The 15,802-nt window shown below is 50.8% G+C and overlaps 5 protein-coding genes across 5 annotated transcripts; 2 read left to right on the top strand and 3 right to left on the bottom strand.

The window, feature by feature from the left end:
- Window positions 1-1,935: 1,935 nt before the first annotated feature.
- On the bottom strand, window positions 1,936-6,468 carry L3040_003532 (uncharacterized protein; the record flags this gene model as incomplete). Its single annotated transcript, XM_066156449.1, has 5 exons — window positions 1,936-5,030; window positions 5,286-5,334; window positions 5,389-6,085; window positions 6,146-6,399; window positions 6,466-6,468. 5 exons carry the CDS (start codon window positions 6,466-6,468, stop codon window positions 1,936-1,938), a joined length of 4,098 nt encoding a protein of 1,365 aa, XP_066012038.1.
- A 1,579-nt stretch (window positions 6,469-8,047) lies between these two features.
- Window positions 8,048-8,851, bottom strand: L3040_003531 (uncharacterized protein; the record flags this gene model as incomplete). Its single annotated transcript, XM_007291843.1, has 1 exon — window positions 8,048-8,851. One exon carries the CDS (start codon window positions 8,849-8,851, stop codon window positions 8,048-8,050), a length of 804 nt encoding a protein of 267 aa, XP_007291905.1.
- Window positions 8,852-12,280: 3,429 nt separating this feature from the next.
- Window positions 12,281-12,814, top strand: L3040_003530 (uncharacterized protein; the record flags this gene model as incomplete). Its single annotated transcript, XM_007291841.1, has 2 exons — window positions 12,281-12,655; window positions 12,713-12,814. The coding sequence occupies 2 exons, from the start codon at window positions 12,281-12,283 to the stop codon at window positions 12,812-12,814; spliced, it is 477 nt and encodes a 158-aa protein (XP_007291903.1).
- A 752-nt stretch (window positions 12,815-13,566) lies between these two features.
- Window positions 13,567-14,321, top strand: L3040_003529 (uncharacterized protein; the record flags this gene model as incomplete). The annotated part of the gene is made up of 4 exons (XM_007291840.2): window positions 13,567-13,585; window positions 13,670-13,842; window positions 13,967-14,104; window positions 14,220-14,321. The coding sequence occupies 4 exons, from the start codon at window positions 13,567-13,569 to the stop codon at window positions 14,319-14,321; spliced, it is 432 nt and encodes a 143-aa protein (XP_007291902.2).
- Window positions 14,322-14,942: 621 nt separating this feature from the next.
- Window positions 14,943-15,346, bottom strand: L3040_003528 (uncharacterized protein; the record flags this gene model as incomplete). The annotated part of the gene is made up of 2 exons (XM_066156448.1): window positions 14,943-15,110; window positions 15,176-15,346. The coding sequence occupies 2 exons, from the start codon at window positions 15,344-15,346 to the stop codon at window positions 14,943-14,945; spliced, it is 339 nt and encodes a 112-aa protein (XP_066012037.1).
- Window positions 15,347-15,802: the final 456 nt, after the last annotated feature.

Raw genomic sequence — 15,802 nt, 5'->3', positions numbered from 1 at the left:
GGTACCCTCGGGTACCATTGATCAAAACGTTCATATCCCTCCCCCTTCCTCGAGGCTGAAAGCTCAATCAAACATGCAGCTGCATAAATCGCTCCAGACCAGACCAGACCAAACCAAGAACAAACAAGCAGGAAACAAGCCCCCAGGATCAAGCCATCGGTCGTACAATCGACAACCCCGACGGTGCCAATACTGTAGCCAGGAAGAGCACAGAAACCCGTGTCTGGCTAGGTTAAGATATTATCTACCTATGCATACGTGGCCAGCGAGCCCTATTCCTTATGCGTGCCTCGTCCTTGCAACGGCAAGTAAGGTAAAGAAGGCAGTCTTTCAGTGACGTCTATAAACCACCCATGAAGTGAATAGACTAACTGATAAAAAAAAAAAAGATATGGGAGGGAAGGATGGTGGTGAGCGGAAAGAAAGATACACACGAGATTGCGAGGAAGAAAGAGAAAGACATAAACATAGAGCTACCTATATATCCTCAATCCCCCCCCTCCAAGATCCTACCTACCCATCTACCTTTCTTCACCTAACCTAACCTAACCAAACCTAACCAAGCCATCTCTTATGCCAGAATCCAGATCGAGCAAAAAAGTAAACAAACCCAGCTAGAAATCACCCGTGACAATGGACCCAACGCCCAATTCCCGCTTCCCGCTTCCTATCCATATGCCAGCTAGCCTAGCCTCGCGAATCCACACCCTTCCTCGACTCCTTGTCTTCTAACAAAGCTCAAGCTCAAATACAAATACAAATTCAACAATGCAACGCAACAAGCATCATTATATTATGAAGTAACAGTTAACTGATTGCAAGCAAGCAAGCACACATGTATGCACCCATATATTTACTAGCGTTACAGTACATACATACATACATACATACATACATACATACATACATACATACATACATACATACATACATACATATCTGCAAATGCATTGCATCGCATCACATTCCCGTCGCACTCCATCCATACATAATGTCCGTCTTCTTATAAAAGTAAGGGACTGATTGAATGACTAGATATGCCTCGAGTCGCGTCGAGAGTCCGGGAGGGAGGAGAGGCTAGCTAGCTAGCTAGCAAGGAGGGAGAGAAGGAAGGAGAGAGGAGGCTGGGAAATGTCATACCATGTCATGCCGTTCCAGTTCCACAACAGATACATACACACCGCTCTCAGACCCGGATAGCAACAGCGACAGTGACAGCGATTCCCCAGCTCCATTTTCCGTCGTCGTCGTCATCATCATCATCATCATCATCTCCGACCTGAAATCCCTAACCCATCCCCCACCCCAGCCCCAGCCCCAGCCCCAACATCAACATCCCTTCTCTCCCGCTCCCGCTCTCCCTTAGCAGCAGCAGCAGCAGCAGCAGCAGCAGAAGCAGCCCTGTCCCTCTTGCCCCGAATCCGCAACACCGACGCTCGTTCCCTCGCCAGCGCCAAATCGACCGGCTCGGGGTAGTCGCCGAACTCGATGACCCTGGCTCCGAGCCGCACGCCCGCACCCCCGGAGGAGCCATTGCTACCGCCTCGCTGCATCTCTGCACCGCCTTCACCTGGCTGCGGGGAGCAGTGGTAGGGTGGTGGTGGTGGATTTGGTGATGGGTAGGTCGATGAGACTAAGGATGGTAAGTAGGGTGAGTTGTTAGGCAGAGACGGTGGAGCTGAATGGTATGGGATGGTGGGGGGCGAGAACGTGAAGTTTGAGGAGGTGGAGGGTGAGGGTGAGGGTGAGAAGGTCGCGGCGGTAGGGTTGATGGGATGTTTGGGCCCAGGGGGTTGCGGCGATGTCGACGTGTTTAGATTTCTGTAAGCAGGTAGATGTTTGTTAGCCCAACCCAAACATACTTCTTTGCCCGTCTAACTTTCTCTTCAATCATAGGTGCGTGCTCCTGGGAAAAGGGGCAGCCGAGAAATAGACTTACAAGTCCTCGTGTCCCCGATCATCCAACTTCTCAATCAGCGCGGCCCTCGCGGCATCCAAGCGAGGACTCTGATTACCTCGACTCTGGCTCCTACTCGTGCTCCTCTCGCGTCCCTCAGAGTCTAGCAGTCTATGCTGCCTACGACTCAGACTCTTCGCCTCGTCTCTTCGCCTCATTCTTTCGTAAGCCTGGTAGCTAGTTGGCGCAATCCTCGGACTGAACACTGGTAGTCGGGGCTCCGGCTCGGTGGCTGCCACACTGGGTCTCCTTTTCCTTGCCCTCTCCTCTCTTTCCAGGTTCAATTCTAGGGAGCCAGTCGAGCGCGCAGCCACGGATTGCCCCAACGGGTCGCGCGAAATGAGTTGACTTGCATATCCGCCCTCTGCGTTCGAGAGCTCGGGACGGCCGGGGTAATATGCGCCGATCGAGCTCGAGTGCGGACGCTGGACTTGGGCGGCAGAAGAGGAGAGGGAGAGCAGGCTCATCTCGCTTATATCGGAGCGGGAGAGCACCATGGACGCAGGCAGAGGTTCGGACTGAGTTTCGCGTCCAAGAGTATGACAGACGATTGTATGTGGCGAGCTTGATCTTTGAGCTTCAATGGGTGGAAGGCCTTCGGGACGAGGGTAGACGTTTGATGGTAAGGGCTCGGGCCCAAGTGAGAGGTCCTGTTGGTCGTATGTATTGTCTGCTGAGAAGTACTGGGTAGCGGATGAGAAAGCAATGGCTGGTGTGACTGGGTAGGGTGGCATTACTGCTAATGTGGATGGCCGGTCAATGGGAAGCTTTTGCAGGGACTCCACGGCAGAGGTACGAGGCCTCTCCAGCGATGCGGCGCTCTCGCTCTCACTAACGATATCAATTGGATTATTGAGCTCTCTCGTCCCAGAGATCACTTCTCGTGTAGGCCCAGCCACAGCAGCTGCATACGAAGAGAGCCCGGATATGAGGCGACCTCTATTCCGCTTGAGTGACGACGAGCGCCGGACCTGGATCATGCCTCCTCCACCTCTAGCCGGCGGTGGTCTACTCTGATTAATGTGTGCAAGGGATTCTTCGGCACCAGATCGTCCAGATATTCTTCCTCTAGACTGAGTTCTGGACAGACTATCTTGTAAATAACCTTGGGCGTGATCGCGACTCAATCTTGGATCGATTGCATTCACGACACGGTATGCTCCAGCAGTGTCTCGATACCTAGAATTTTCCAAGTTTTTGATTCTTCGATGCAGCGGTAAAGCTTTACCTCGACGCGACCGTCGAGGCCTGACTTCTTCCCACGGGCTTTCGGTGCTGATCGGCTCGGGTGGGATAGTCCTCAGAGAAGGGTGCAATGTCATCGCAACAGATCCTTCGTGATCACTCTCATATCCAGGGTCTTCAGATACCAGGAATGGGAAGTGTGCCTTCTGAGCATCATCGATACGACGAATGTAGTTCGTATCATGCGTCAAGCTTGAGGGTGACTCGTGTTCTGTTGTACCCGTCTCCAACCCCCAAGTCGTGATACCAGAACGACCAGCATCAAGATCCCCTGGTGTCTCGGGGCCCGTATCTGAACAGCTGCTCGCCCGATCAAATATCGACGTCTGGAACAGTTCATTTTTCCCTCCAGCGATGACCTGGGACGATTCCGTAGTCTTGCGATCAATCTCCGCTTTGATGGCGCTCAGCCGCGCGTCCAGCATCTCATCCGCTTCATCCATGATCTCTTTCTGGTCTCTCGAAAGGCGCTTCGGGACATGTCTTGTCAAATGCTCCTTGATCTTGAGACCGTGTATCTCATATAGTCTGTAGTCTTCGACGAGACCTTGATGAGCCTTGCGAGAGATCCTCTCACTCGCCATGTCGTATGAGCCGCAGAATACTCTGACGGCGCGATCAAGCCACACCAGGAGGCTTCCATCTGCGTGGAGAGTGTCGAGGAAGAACCCCTGGACTACACTGTGAAGACGGATAACGTCGACGTTGTCGGAAAGCATATCCCGGCTCCCTTTCGAACTTTGCGATGAGTGGATCTCGGTATCCTGCTCGTTACGGTTGATCAGTGCGAATGTGTTGAGAATCTTGAAAGTGTTGTTCAGCGAGTGGCCCGAGACGGGCTCAAAGGCTTTGACGGGGATATCGAGTACTTTGATGCCAAGCGAGATCATCTCCACTGGGATGTGTTGACTAAAGAAACACAGGATTTGCACGAGATTCAAGGCCTCCTTCGCACCCATACCTTTCAATTGCTCCACGACGGCGATATATGTGCCGAGACCTCGTAACCTAGGCTCTGACGAGTACGTCCGGGCGAACTTTGAAAGCGGCTCATCCGTGGTCTTCAGTCTGCTTGCAACAGCATGAATAACGACAGGCAAAAAGCCCATCGATTGAACGAGCTCCATCGAGAACCTCAAATCATCTTTGGCAAACGGCTCCATCCTCCCCAACTCAAGCAGCAGTAACTTCTGCGCCTCTCTAGCAGATAGAAGCGGTAGCTTGATCAGCTGCGGATTCATGAAATGGTAGTCGCCCATGACTGATTTTTCAGTGGATGTATAGATGAGACTGGTATTCGTGCTGTCCGGGATGAACTTTCTGACAGCAGTGGATTCGGCGAAGTGGATGCCGTCGAGTACCATAAGCCACCCGTGGCGGTTGTTGAGCCACTGTTTGACCATGTTGATAAATTGCTCTGGGTCTCCCGGTGAGCCAGCTTCATCGGTGCTGACGAGATGCTTCAGTGCTGCTCTACGTGCGATATCCCAGAAACCTGCTGCCAGCTCCTTTTCGCTTTTGGCGCGCAGCCAGAAGATGCCGCCGGGAAAGTCGTCTTTGTGGTTGTACACATACTGCCGAGCCAGGTGAGTTTTACCTCCGCCTGGAAGTGACTGCAGCAGGACAGCGGATGTGCCGTCAGCTCGCTTCTTCTTGTCAAAGAGCATTTTGTGCATATGCTCTAGTTCTGATTCTCGGCCGACGAAGAGAGAATTGGGACGGAAGCCTGACGGCTTTATGAAATAGGGGGCCTCTTGCTCTGCGTCATCGGGTGGGATGCTGATGGTGGACTTCGCAATGACCATTGAACTATATACAGAGCCTGGATCTACAAGAAAGAAGAATCAGCCCAGTCCGCCGTAGATGAGATGAGATACACGCCAAAACCACCCCCAGAAATTGCAAATCCTCCGAATAGCACGATCCGCAGCAACTAATTTGCGAATCGGGCTCCCAATGTCGTCACCATAATTCGGAGGACGTCCAACAGACTGCGAGATTCCACGCACAAGAATTTCAAGCTTCTAACCTTCCCTAGGATGGAAGCTGGGTGGTTGGGCGGGATACGGGCTGTACGACCTACCAGGAGTATTTGGGGCACTCGCCTGCAGAGTCCCCGGCAACAGTCCTGACTACCGAATATCAGTTTTCTGGGCAAAGAATCGTGTCAATTTGAGTTTACTCACCATTCTTTGAAGCCGAGCGATCTCATCCTCCCTCTTCTGTCTCCTCAAGAACCTCTCCCCATCCCACATTGTCTGGATGAACTGCGGACACTCCTGCACCCACGACCTCAACGTCACAGAAACATTCGTAAAGCCCGGAGCATTCTTACTCTCGAACTTGCACATCCCCGAATGTGTAGCCTCAATACCAAAGTACTGGACGTCGGGGAGTTGAGGGCTCGCAGCCGACTGGTCGACAATCAGATGTTTGGTGCCCCTTAAATCCGTCGGGTGGCCTTCGTGCACCATACATATCCTCAGACGGTTAGGATACAAATCCAGGAAGCGAAGGTTGATATTCTGCAGGATCTCATTGTTGCTGATCAACGTCTTGACGAGCTGGGAGTGCGTCTCGAAAAGCTTTTTCGGGACGAGGGCATTGACCATGCCTTGGAGTATCAATCCCCACTTGGCGGGATCGGCTCCAGTATGGGGGGTCCCCAGGAAGATGACGCCGAAAGTTGAGACGAAGATTGACCTCAAGTCATCGTCGTGATTGCCTTGAAGATCGAAGGAAAGCTCAAGGGCTCGTTTGACGAGGATGCCGCCGAGACTGTGGGCTACCCATATGATGGGATGCTCTTGGACCTCCTCGCCCTTGCGTTCTAATGCCAAGTTCGCAATGAGGGTTTGAGCGTGTTGGTGGATCATGTCCGAACTATAATTTCTGTCAGCGTTTCTCCATACAAGACATATGTATCTGGACCCCGCCACGCACCTCGGACCACTCTTCTCACTGCCAAATGTGTAGACGTCTGCATTATACCCATAGACCAGTATTCTCGCCTGGTGCGACTTCAGGGAAGCCGGCAGAAGCTGACTTGGCCAGAATACCCCATTCGGAGCGGTCCATGTGTTCCTCGGATTGCCATTCAGGCCATGGACGAGGACTATGTCGACTTTGGCGTCAGGGTGGCAGTACACCTCAGTGACCTCGTAGCGCTTGATATCGTCGAGATTGATTGCGGAGCCCTGCGCGAAGCGATAAGTTTGTGTCCTTTCGTGGTGCGATGGGACGGACACGCTGCTTAAACCTACCATCTTCCTGCTAGTAGTCGTTCTCGGCTGTCGCTTGATCTTGATCCCTCCCTATCGGCTGCACGAACAGACGCAGCTTTATATTTACACACAATAGTTGCCCGGTTTGGCGGATCATGGTTCAAGGTACACAGAGTATACAGCGAGGCCAGCTATGTAAGGGCAGTGTATAGAATGCAGAGGACGTCTGCCTGCTGGCTGAGTCTACCTTAGTACATAGTAGACTTCGGTGTACTGTGTGAGCAGGTGGCACGCGGAAAGCACTCGAATCACACGGGGGAACGTTGCGTACTGATGCGCCACTGAGAGTCACTGTATAGGAAATCCCAGCAACGATGCACCCGGGGGAAGAGGGTGGGAGGCAAAATTCAAGAGGGAGAGGGAGGGCGCGGTGCCGTGGAGTTGAGGGAGTGAGAATGCAGGTCAGCTGCAATTAGGCAGGTGTCTCTAGATACAGGGATCGGCGGCAAGCCACCCGTGCTATATAGCCTATGCAGTATAGGAGCACGGCAGGGTTTCTTACTGGGCGTTGTGGCCTGCAGTGCAGCGCAGTGCAGCCGTCGGAAGAGGTCCGGTATGCAGCCTTGTGCCTTGTGGCTTTGTGGACATCTGCCATCCCATCTCATCCTCGAGTCTGGAGAACTGTTCGGCCAAACTCTGGGCTAAGACATCTATCTCGTGGATGCAGAGGATGGGGCTCAAGCTCAAGTTCATGCGACGCACTTGTATTGCACTTGAGGAACATGTGTTTTTATTGGAAGGCATTTTTTGGACATTTGTCGTAATAGCTTGGGTGCCGGCACTTGCCTTCTCCCTCAGCTGCGCTCTCGTTAATAATGACTCCAATTTTGGGGCCCTTTCTCGCCGCATTCGGCCACCTGGGCAACATATATGTTCAGGGACTCGTGTTGGAACGAGTGCAAGACTTGCTGCCTCGTCTGGAGCAAGACTGGCAGCCTAGTTGGCAGCCGCTGGGGACGTATGGCATTTGCGTGGGTCGTGCGATTTGCAGGCGCCACAGGGGAAATGGGATGAGGGACTGGGCCACGATTCGGAAGATAACAGAAACACGACGATTTGGTGACCGAGATGTGAGAAGAAGCTTTGCAACCGCATTTTGAGTGACACCGAGATCGGTGGAGATGAGGATCCTGTACCAAGGGCGAATTGTGTTCCGCAGTATAAGACTCCAATCACCAGTGAGACATCTGGTCACATGTGTGACTATCACTAAGGTTAGCGACTTTGATCTTGGGACTTGAATGGCAGGGCAAGGGCTGCTGGGCCTAGAGGGCCATTGGATGCCTCCTCGTGTTGTAGACATTCTTGTACTGCAAACAGCGGTACATTCGTATGACGCCCGAGATGGTGTAGAGGCCCATGTGCTGAGGCAGCCGCTATATATGAAGCGAGCATCAAGTTTGTTGTCCGCCCTGAGTTGGAAATGCCCCAAGCAATTCGTATATTCGTTGACAGTCTGTGAACCTCAAGATGGGAGCATCGGCCCCAAGAATTTTGCGGCGCCCATGTATAATAGCATATTGAGAGCAAGGTTCAAGGGAGGCATGGTTTCGTCACCACGTCAGGCCTTCGATAGCATCAAGACGTACTCCCTTGTACTATGTCCAAACTGGATCATGTCCTTGTCCTTCAGCTCCAAATATCGACTAGGCGGGATGTTCTCCTTGTTCAGCAATGTCCCATTCGCAGATTCCAAATCGATCAGGTATGGCCGAACTCTTCCAGTCTTGTCCCCAAATTCGTTCTTCTTCTCAATGTACCTGAATTGAATGACCGCATGTTGTCGACTGACACTCGGATGCTCAGCAGCCATGTCAACAACGGCCACCTCCTTTCCCACCAACCAGCAGCTCCTCAGACTGAGGTTAATTGTCTCCAAAATATCGCTTCCCTTGAAAACAAATAACTTCCACTCGTCCCTCGCAGGTGCTTTCCGTGCTTCGGCCGGCTCATGGTACTTGAGCGCAATCGCCGATCCATCAGCCTGTGTAACCGAATTCGACGCCGCAGCCAACAACCCCGTGGGCTTGAAGTTTGGCAGCTGCTTCTCCACTTCCTCCGCAACGACAACGGCCCCCTCGGTATTCCCACCTGCCTGGAACGACGACGCTTGTGACGGGAGAGGCCCCTTGGCCTTCCGACTAACCTGCGTCGCCGAACCCCCTCTCTCGCCCTTTCCCTCTCCCTCCTTCGCGCTGCGATACGGAGAGCGTTCTCGTGAACTCTTATGCTTCGAGTCCCGTTCCTCGTGGCGCCTCCTGCTCGAAGATTCGCGCGTAGGGCTCCTCGATCGTGATCGTCGTCGCTTGCGATCTCCACCACCTCTCTCCTTGCCGCTTTCTCGCCCACCTTCCCTGTCCGCCATCTCTCTCTCTCTTCTGCGTCTTCTGCGACGTCTTTCCTCTACCGAATCGTAGGAGCCTGACCGTGACCGGCGACGAGGGCGGTCTTCTCTCTCCCGGGGCAGCTCCATACTCTGTTGACCCGGTAGATTCGTTTAGGCCTCGGGTGTCAAGCTGCGACCGAAAGGCGCCTGGTGAGGAGCTTGGGACCGCGTGCTCCTGCGTGTGCGCTTACGTGTAGCGATCTTGCTTGATGCGCGCACGAGACAAGGCAGAGTTGTGGCGAGGGAGGTGATTGTCGTGGCCTTAGGCCACCAGGCTACTACAGGTGGCACAGACCACTTGAGAGGGTATATAGCAGCCTCACGTTGCTCTGAGCTTCCAACAATAACAACCACCTTGCTCTATCATCTTATTTCCTTATATTATCTGTGATCGAGGTGACCCTAGGTGGAAGGTGGTCAGAGGGTCATAGGGTCAGAGGACCATGTCCTATCAAATATTTGCGTGGCGCTTGAATTAGCGCGGCCCGGGCGCGTAAGTAGACGCCTATCACTATCACAGCCGTTAGCTGCCAACATGAAAAGCCGTGTTTGGTTCAAGGCCGGTAAATAAAACCACCCATCTCTAGATCTGACAGAAGTTGTACAGTTTGTACGAATTGTATAGGGTGGCGAGAGGGTTTGTACAGCTTAGCTTGTATAATCGATTTCAAATCTGACCCAAACGCCGAGCATTCCTTAAGTTCTTACAAGTCGGGCCACCAGTTTATACAAAGCTGCCGTTGAAAAAAACGAGTCCTAATTGCTATAAGGAGGTATGCAAGTCTCAATGTGATTAAGCAATGCTGCCGCGCGTCTGTACCTCAAACAAGAATACGCCACGTGACCATCAAGTGCCCATCAGGATGTCCAGCCGACGCGGCTCGATGCAAGATAGAGGTTGCATGCATGCTATTTCATGCTATTTCATGCTTTGATGCGACTCTGGATGCCGAGAGGAGCCAATTCAATTGGTGCTAGTTTTTGAAGGTGTGAGTGAGTCCCGCACCGATATCTCGGGGCCTGCACGTTGCTAGTAATAACTTAAACTTGCTTGAGATCGTATCTATGTAAACATCATCAAGAAATGTTGTGGTAATACTGAAACAACGAGTAGAGAAGGCAGGAAAGGTTCGCACATCAGAGAAAACGAACCGAGTTACTATTACTTTGCCTGGAAATGCTAAGCGACGTTCAGTGATTCGCCTAGAAGTCAACAAAGGGTACCATCCAATCCCGCCCTGACGTTCTGAACTAGGCTTTTCCTCGCGCGCTTCTTATTTCTATCTGAAGTCCCTTAGTTTGAATCTGTAATTTGCTTATGGGCAGACCAAAAATACCAGCAAACTCATGACTTGCCATTGTCGGAAAGTCTCGGCTAGATTTTCCAAGCGCCCCAGCGTCTATACCTGCGTTCGCAGCCACGAACATTCCCGCCGCTTTCCTCTCTATGCCTTCTCTGCAGGATAACCATAGAGCTCCCGTCGTCAATTTCTACATCTCCCCGTGAGCCTTGCGGCCGTGGCGCCAAAACGACGTGACATGAGCGCCGGGCCGCATGAGCCGCGGACCCAAGCGGCTCCAGGGGAACTTCTATGGCATCTCACGCGCGACGACCGATAAGCGACCACTGTCTTAGCCAATTTTCATCTGAGAACTTCGCAGCGTGCTGAAGAAAAGAAAGGATGTTCTCGGTTGAATGGCATAGCTTTTGAAACAGCCCATCGCGTTGGGACGACCAAGTCACGATGCAGGAAATTATGGGTCCCAAGATCATTGTTCTAATCTAAATTATTCATATAGTTTCCCTGATGCGCGCATTCTTGAGTCTGTTTTGTTTCAACCTGCCTCGCGGTCTTCGACTTCAATGGAAATTCCGATGGTTGGAGACGATCCCAGATGAGCTTCAATCAATCATAGGTTCAGTCGATGTACACATGCCCTCTTTGGTCAGACAGCATCTAAATGATCTCAGTCTTTCATTTAGGAAGAGCTTGAAAACTCACTAGAACTAGTTCCAATGAGCTCGCAAAGATCAACACTGAGTTCAATAATGCCTCACGTCGTCACACAGTGGGACTCGGATCATGTATCACCGACAGACCACGATGGGCGGCTCTCCACGGAGCTGGAGAATGCCACCTTGAAGGAATACTTGAGACCCTTTCAGATATATATACGAAGGCCGAGGAGGGCAGGAGGAGCTAGACGGCCAAATTTGAAACTTCTTGCAGCTCGAGAACTAGAGAAGTGGGAATCCAAAGCACCGAGAGTCAAGGGGGAAGCATCAGTTGGTAGAAAGACGCCCTTATCTGCTACCGAATCTCTATTCGAAATGTACTACTCGGACACTTACGGCTCACCAAACTCGTCTGCCTACTCATCCACCGAATCCTCTTTCGTTGCCGAGCTTGAGGATACCGCAATGAATACGACTCGTTCACGCAGCTCTTGCCCACCAAGTTCAAACAAGCAGATATACATATAATTGTCTAGTATAGAGCATAATACTACAAGTCTGAGTGTAAGTGAACTACTCGAGCAGTCCGCCCCATTATCTGACAAGTCCAACTAGGCTCGAGCGGTGATAGATTTCGTAGACGAAACCATCGCTGCGATTGAGTAAATCAACCGACAGCTCCTCTCCCGAGCCGTAGCCGCCGAAGAGGCAGCCAAAGCTTTGATAGAGGAAAACTCCGAACTTCATCTCAAGATAGAGCGCTGTACCTCAAGTTCCTTGTTCCTTCCCTTAGTCAAAGACAATCAGACTAAGTTAGCGATCTATACTGCGCTCTTCTACCTCGCATTCTCTTCCAGGATCGTATATACCCCTCCCATTTTTCATGGGTTATCAAAACTAGCCGCGCTTGCGGAAGGAAATTTTGACGAATATCTCGAGGTGGCTCTTCAGATTCAAAATCTCTTGGTCAAGCGACTAGCGAGCAAGGGGATTGATTTCAAAGGCGACGGCGACCAGACATTAGAAAGCGCGTGATGATCTTAATATAATCTGATGCCAGACTTGGAAATAGTCGGAGGAGCAAACACTTTTATTACAAATACTAATATTCATGCTAATACCTATGGTCTTCGACGTGAATCACCAAGCATGCAGCGCGACGCTTGACGGATCTTTTGGAAGAGGATAAGCTGGAGAAGGCGCAGAAAACTCAAATGAGCGGGAAAAAGATATATACAAAGCAAGGGGTAGGTTGTGTAGCATTGTGAATAAGTCGACATTAATAATAGTGCTTGAATATTTATATCCTATCCACCTTCAGATTACCAGCCCCGACACACTCGTTCGTTCAACCTTACCACGTTATCTTTGAAACTCTTTGGAAACATCATCAGATCCAAAACAACTAACACCTCTTTAATAAAAACCAAAAATCCTTTCAACTTATAACAATGGACGATGTAAGAGGGCAGCAGACGAGCGAGGTCCTGGACTTAGAAGCCGGAGCCGGCGAAGCCCATCACAACCTAGAGCAACCAGATCTTAACACGCCCACCTCTTCTGAGAACGCAACATCATCATCAGCAAGCAATATTGACCAAGGAAGCAAACTGCCAACCGCCCTTCCGCCACAGAGCCGCCACTGTGCGCTTACCGTGGAGGAAATTCGTCGCCATGAAATTTCTCGATCGATAGCCAGCAGCTTCCTCCACAACCTAACCTCCGGCAATATTGACCGCGCGTCAGATGAAGTGGAGGAGATCCGAGGGGTGTGGGTGGCTAGCTTGGAGAAAGCGGGTATTCGCTGTCTCGATAGTGACAGTCTGGTAGGTGCTCTTCTCTTTCTCGAGTACATCATATGGACAGGCACTGACTTTGGGTAGGAAGTGATTACTGGCCGAGTTATCAATAGGTTGGAACACAATCTGGAGCCCTATTACTGTGGTTTGGAGCCTGCTCCGTCCAGGTCAGATGCGGTGTTGTAGAGGGCCGGTGGGGTTTCTCACGATAGGGGATACAGGTCAACTCGGAAGGCTTGTCTTGGGCTGGCTGGGCTCAAGCGGCGAGGTTAGTATTGGGCTTGCTGGAAGTTGGAGCTATATTGGGAGATTGGATATGCTGGCGGCTTACTGTTGTTGAGTACGATAGCCTGTGGAAATTTGAGTTTGACGAGGACCACGTTTGCCACCCACAGCTCTCACGGCGAGCTGTGTCATGCTTTGCGTTGTATACTTGTAGAAATATCGCTGGTGCCTTCCTAACGCAGTATTAACAATAGTAGTATATCAGCTCCACTGATCTCGAATTATCTTCCCTTCTTGCTTCTTGTCCCAAAGCATCAGCATCCCAGATCAAGACAGCTGCCCCGGGATGTTGATAGCATAGATATTTTGGGCACTATTCAAGTAGATTCTAGCAATCTCTGCTTCCTCCCATCGAAAAAAAGCTACGCTGCGTCGTGTCGTAGAAATAAATGAATCAAAACATTCCCTATCCCCGACACACCTCCCCCACCCCTCTCTTTCTGCGTGGTCTAGTCTCTCATTTACAGCACCATATTCACCTCCACCCTCTCCGTATCATATCCTCAAGAATTCAACGATAGCTCCTCAAGCAAACCCACATCCAAAACAAAACCCTGCCGGAATTCCCTCCCTCCCTCACGATCATGACAACACGCAGCCCAGAATCCACAAGAAGCAGAAATCCCAACACGCCCCCAACCACCACCACCACCATGGATGTCGACAACGACGGTATGCTATGCCGTCTCAGAGCCCTGCAGCCTCGAAAGATATTCCCTAAGTGCTATGCTGACATTCATCCATATAATTGATTAGCTCCCCGTTCCGCTCCTCCTTCTCCCAAAGCAGCAGCTGATAATAAAAATGAAAAGGATGCAGAGATGCTAGCAAGTATGGTCTCCGCCATCAGCCTCGATCCAACATCGAGCAAGGCTCAGAGCAGCAGTTTTGGCATGAACGCAGATTCGTATCCGCTGTTTAAGCAGATGGTGAGTAGTAGTCGTTGCACATCCTTTTTTTTTTCTTTTCCCGCCTACCTACTTTTAACGTTGGGCTTGGGCTTGGGGGCTTGGATTTGTGGCTGATTGGCTGACTGGCTGACTTCTCACCAAGTTGTGTTTGATGCAAGCCATCGAGGCGGAAGTCGAGAGTGGGAGGGAGAATAAGGATGGGTCCAGGCTGGCGCAATTCAAGCGGGTTATGAGCCCTCTGCTGCCGGCTGCGGAGGTTGTTATCGATGAGGATCGATGGGTATGTTTGTTTTGTTTGTTTGTTTGTTTGTTTGTTTGTTTGTTTGTCTTCCTGCACTCCCTGCAACTTTATAGTGGATAATGGAATGAGCTTGCTAACATGATAGTCCTTTTAGGGCCTGGTGGTCTCGATGTTTATTAAGATACTGGAAGAGGATCTGGCTACCTATGAGCAAGATATTGGAGCCGGCTTGGATGTGATGGACGAAGGCTCTTAGGGATTGAGGCGTAGATACGAACCTACCTACTCAAGTATTCTAGACCAATATACATGTATGAGCAGCTACTGTGGATTATATGACAGGAGGCTGTTTATTTTGCGATATTCCTGTGATATGGATCAAGTTATCAGTGCGCGGGACCAATATCACTAACTTTTCGCGTTCCTTCCCTCTTGGTTGCCCAGGTGAATCCACCTTCGCATTTCCGAGGTGCTGATTACGGGAAAAGGGCCATCTCCTTGCGAACTAACATCCACTGAAGTGCTTACAACTGCAGTCCCAATTACCATATGCTCGTACTGCTGAGAGCAATACTGGCTAGGCCATACGGAGGTTTTTCATATACTCGAAGATTTGAGAAGAGAAATCCAGACAGCTGAGTATGACCTTCGAAGCAGCGGAAAAGAGTTTGAGAAGCATTGGATATTGGCGAGTGATCTAGTTGGCAGCTAGGATACCATTCAATCAAGAATCTCCAAAGGGGCAAGAAACACAGAGTAGCAAGTGTATCTATCGTGAACCGCAATGCCATCCTCTCTTCGACTCCGAACCCAGTATCGTATGGGAAGCCAGTAGTCAAGCCGAAGGCCGAACTAAAGCTGTCCACGGATCGATCCTTCAGTCTATCCACAAAGTCAGCTGAACTCTTCTGATCTTTTCATCGGGTGCCGGGCCAGACTTACCCTGAGCACAGAAAAGACCATCGCGACCGCTGATCTTGACGCAATGAGTGCCTGGGGCACACTCTCCATACTTGTGGATGACGTAGTCATGGCCGCAGATATGCTACGTTTTGAATTATCAGCCTCGATATCAATCGAGGTGCGGGTGAAGATGCAGGGAGCACGTACGCCAACACGAGGATTGAATGCTCTGCCGCATGTCAATGCACCTTTGAGAATACAAAATTGCATATCTTGGCGGGGTTCGAGCTTGGAAGAGACCTTGGGAGAGACCATAGGAGAGGCAGTGACGAAGCCCAGGAGGACGACGAGAGCTGCGACTAGGGTCGGGGAATGCATGGTTGCGGTATTCGTTCGAGTTTCTTGTTGTTGTTATTGTTGGTGTAACTTAAAAAGTGAGTGAGTTGGGAGGAGGATGTTGTGTTTAGAGGAACAGGTTCAAGTCGGGAGAAGAGGGAGGTGATTTCTTGTAAGTCAACGACGTGGGATGCTGAAGTGAAGCGCTTGTCTAGCGTCGAGTGAAGCTCTCCGAATCACAAAGAAAAGCACAGCCTTGCTACCTCACCTTTATGTTATCGATTTACTTGTGAGTGGAAATATTAGTAGGGACAGAGTCAGCCTCATTCACCCAGTTAGGCACCCAGATCCAATACAAGATTTCAAAAAGGTAACATCGCCATATCTTCCTCCAGGCCCGACTTTTCTTTCACTTATCATCTCTAACCCATATTAGGCCTCAGTTTATTCAATTTATCGGCCGAGTCACCATTTTCAAAAGATAGGAACATCACTTGG

The sequence above is a fragment of the Drepanopeziza brunnea genome (assembly GCF_022702325.1).
Source record: "Drepanopeziza brunnea f. sp. 'multigermtubi' strain 214-2 chromosome Unknown ctg5, whole genome shotgun sequence".
Lineage (NCBI taxonomy): Eukaryota > Fungi > Ascomycota > Leotiomycetes > Helotiales > Drepanopezizaceae > Drepanopeziza > Drepanopeziza brunnea.
Note: the sequence above shows the minus strand (reverse complement) of the source record. Positions and strands in the feature narration are given on the sequence as shown.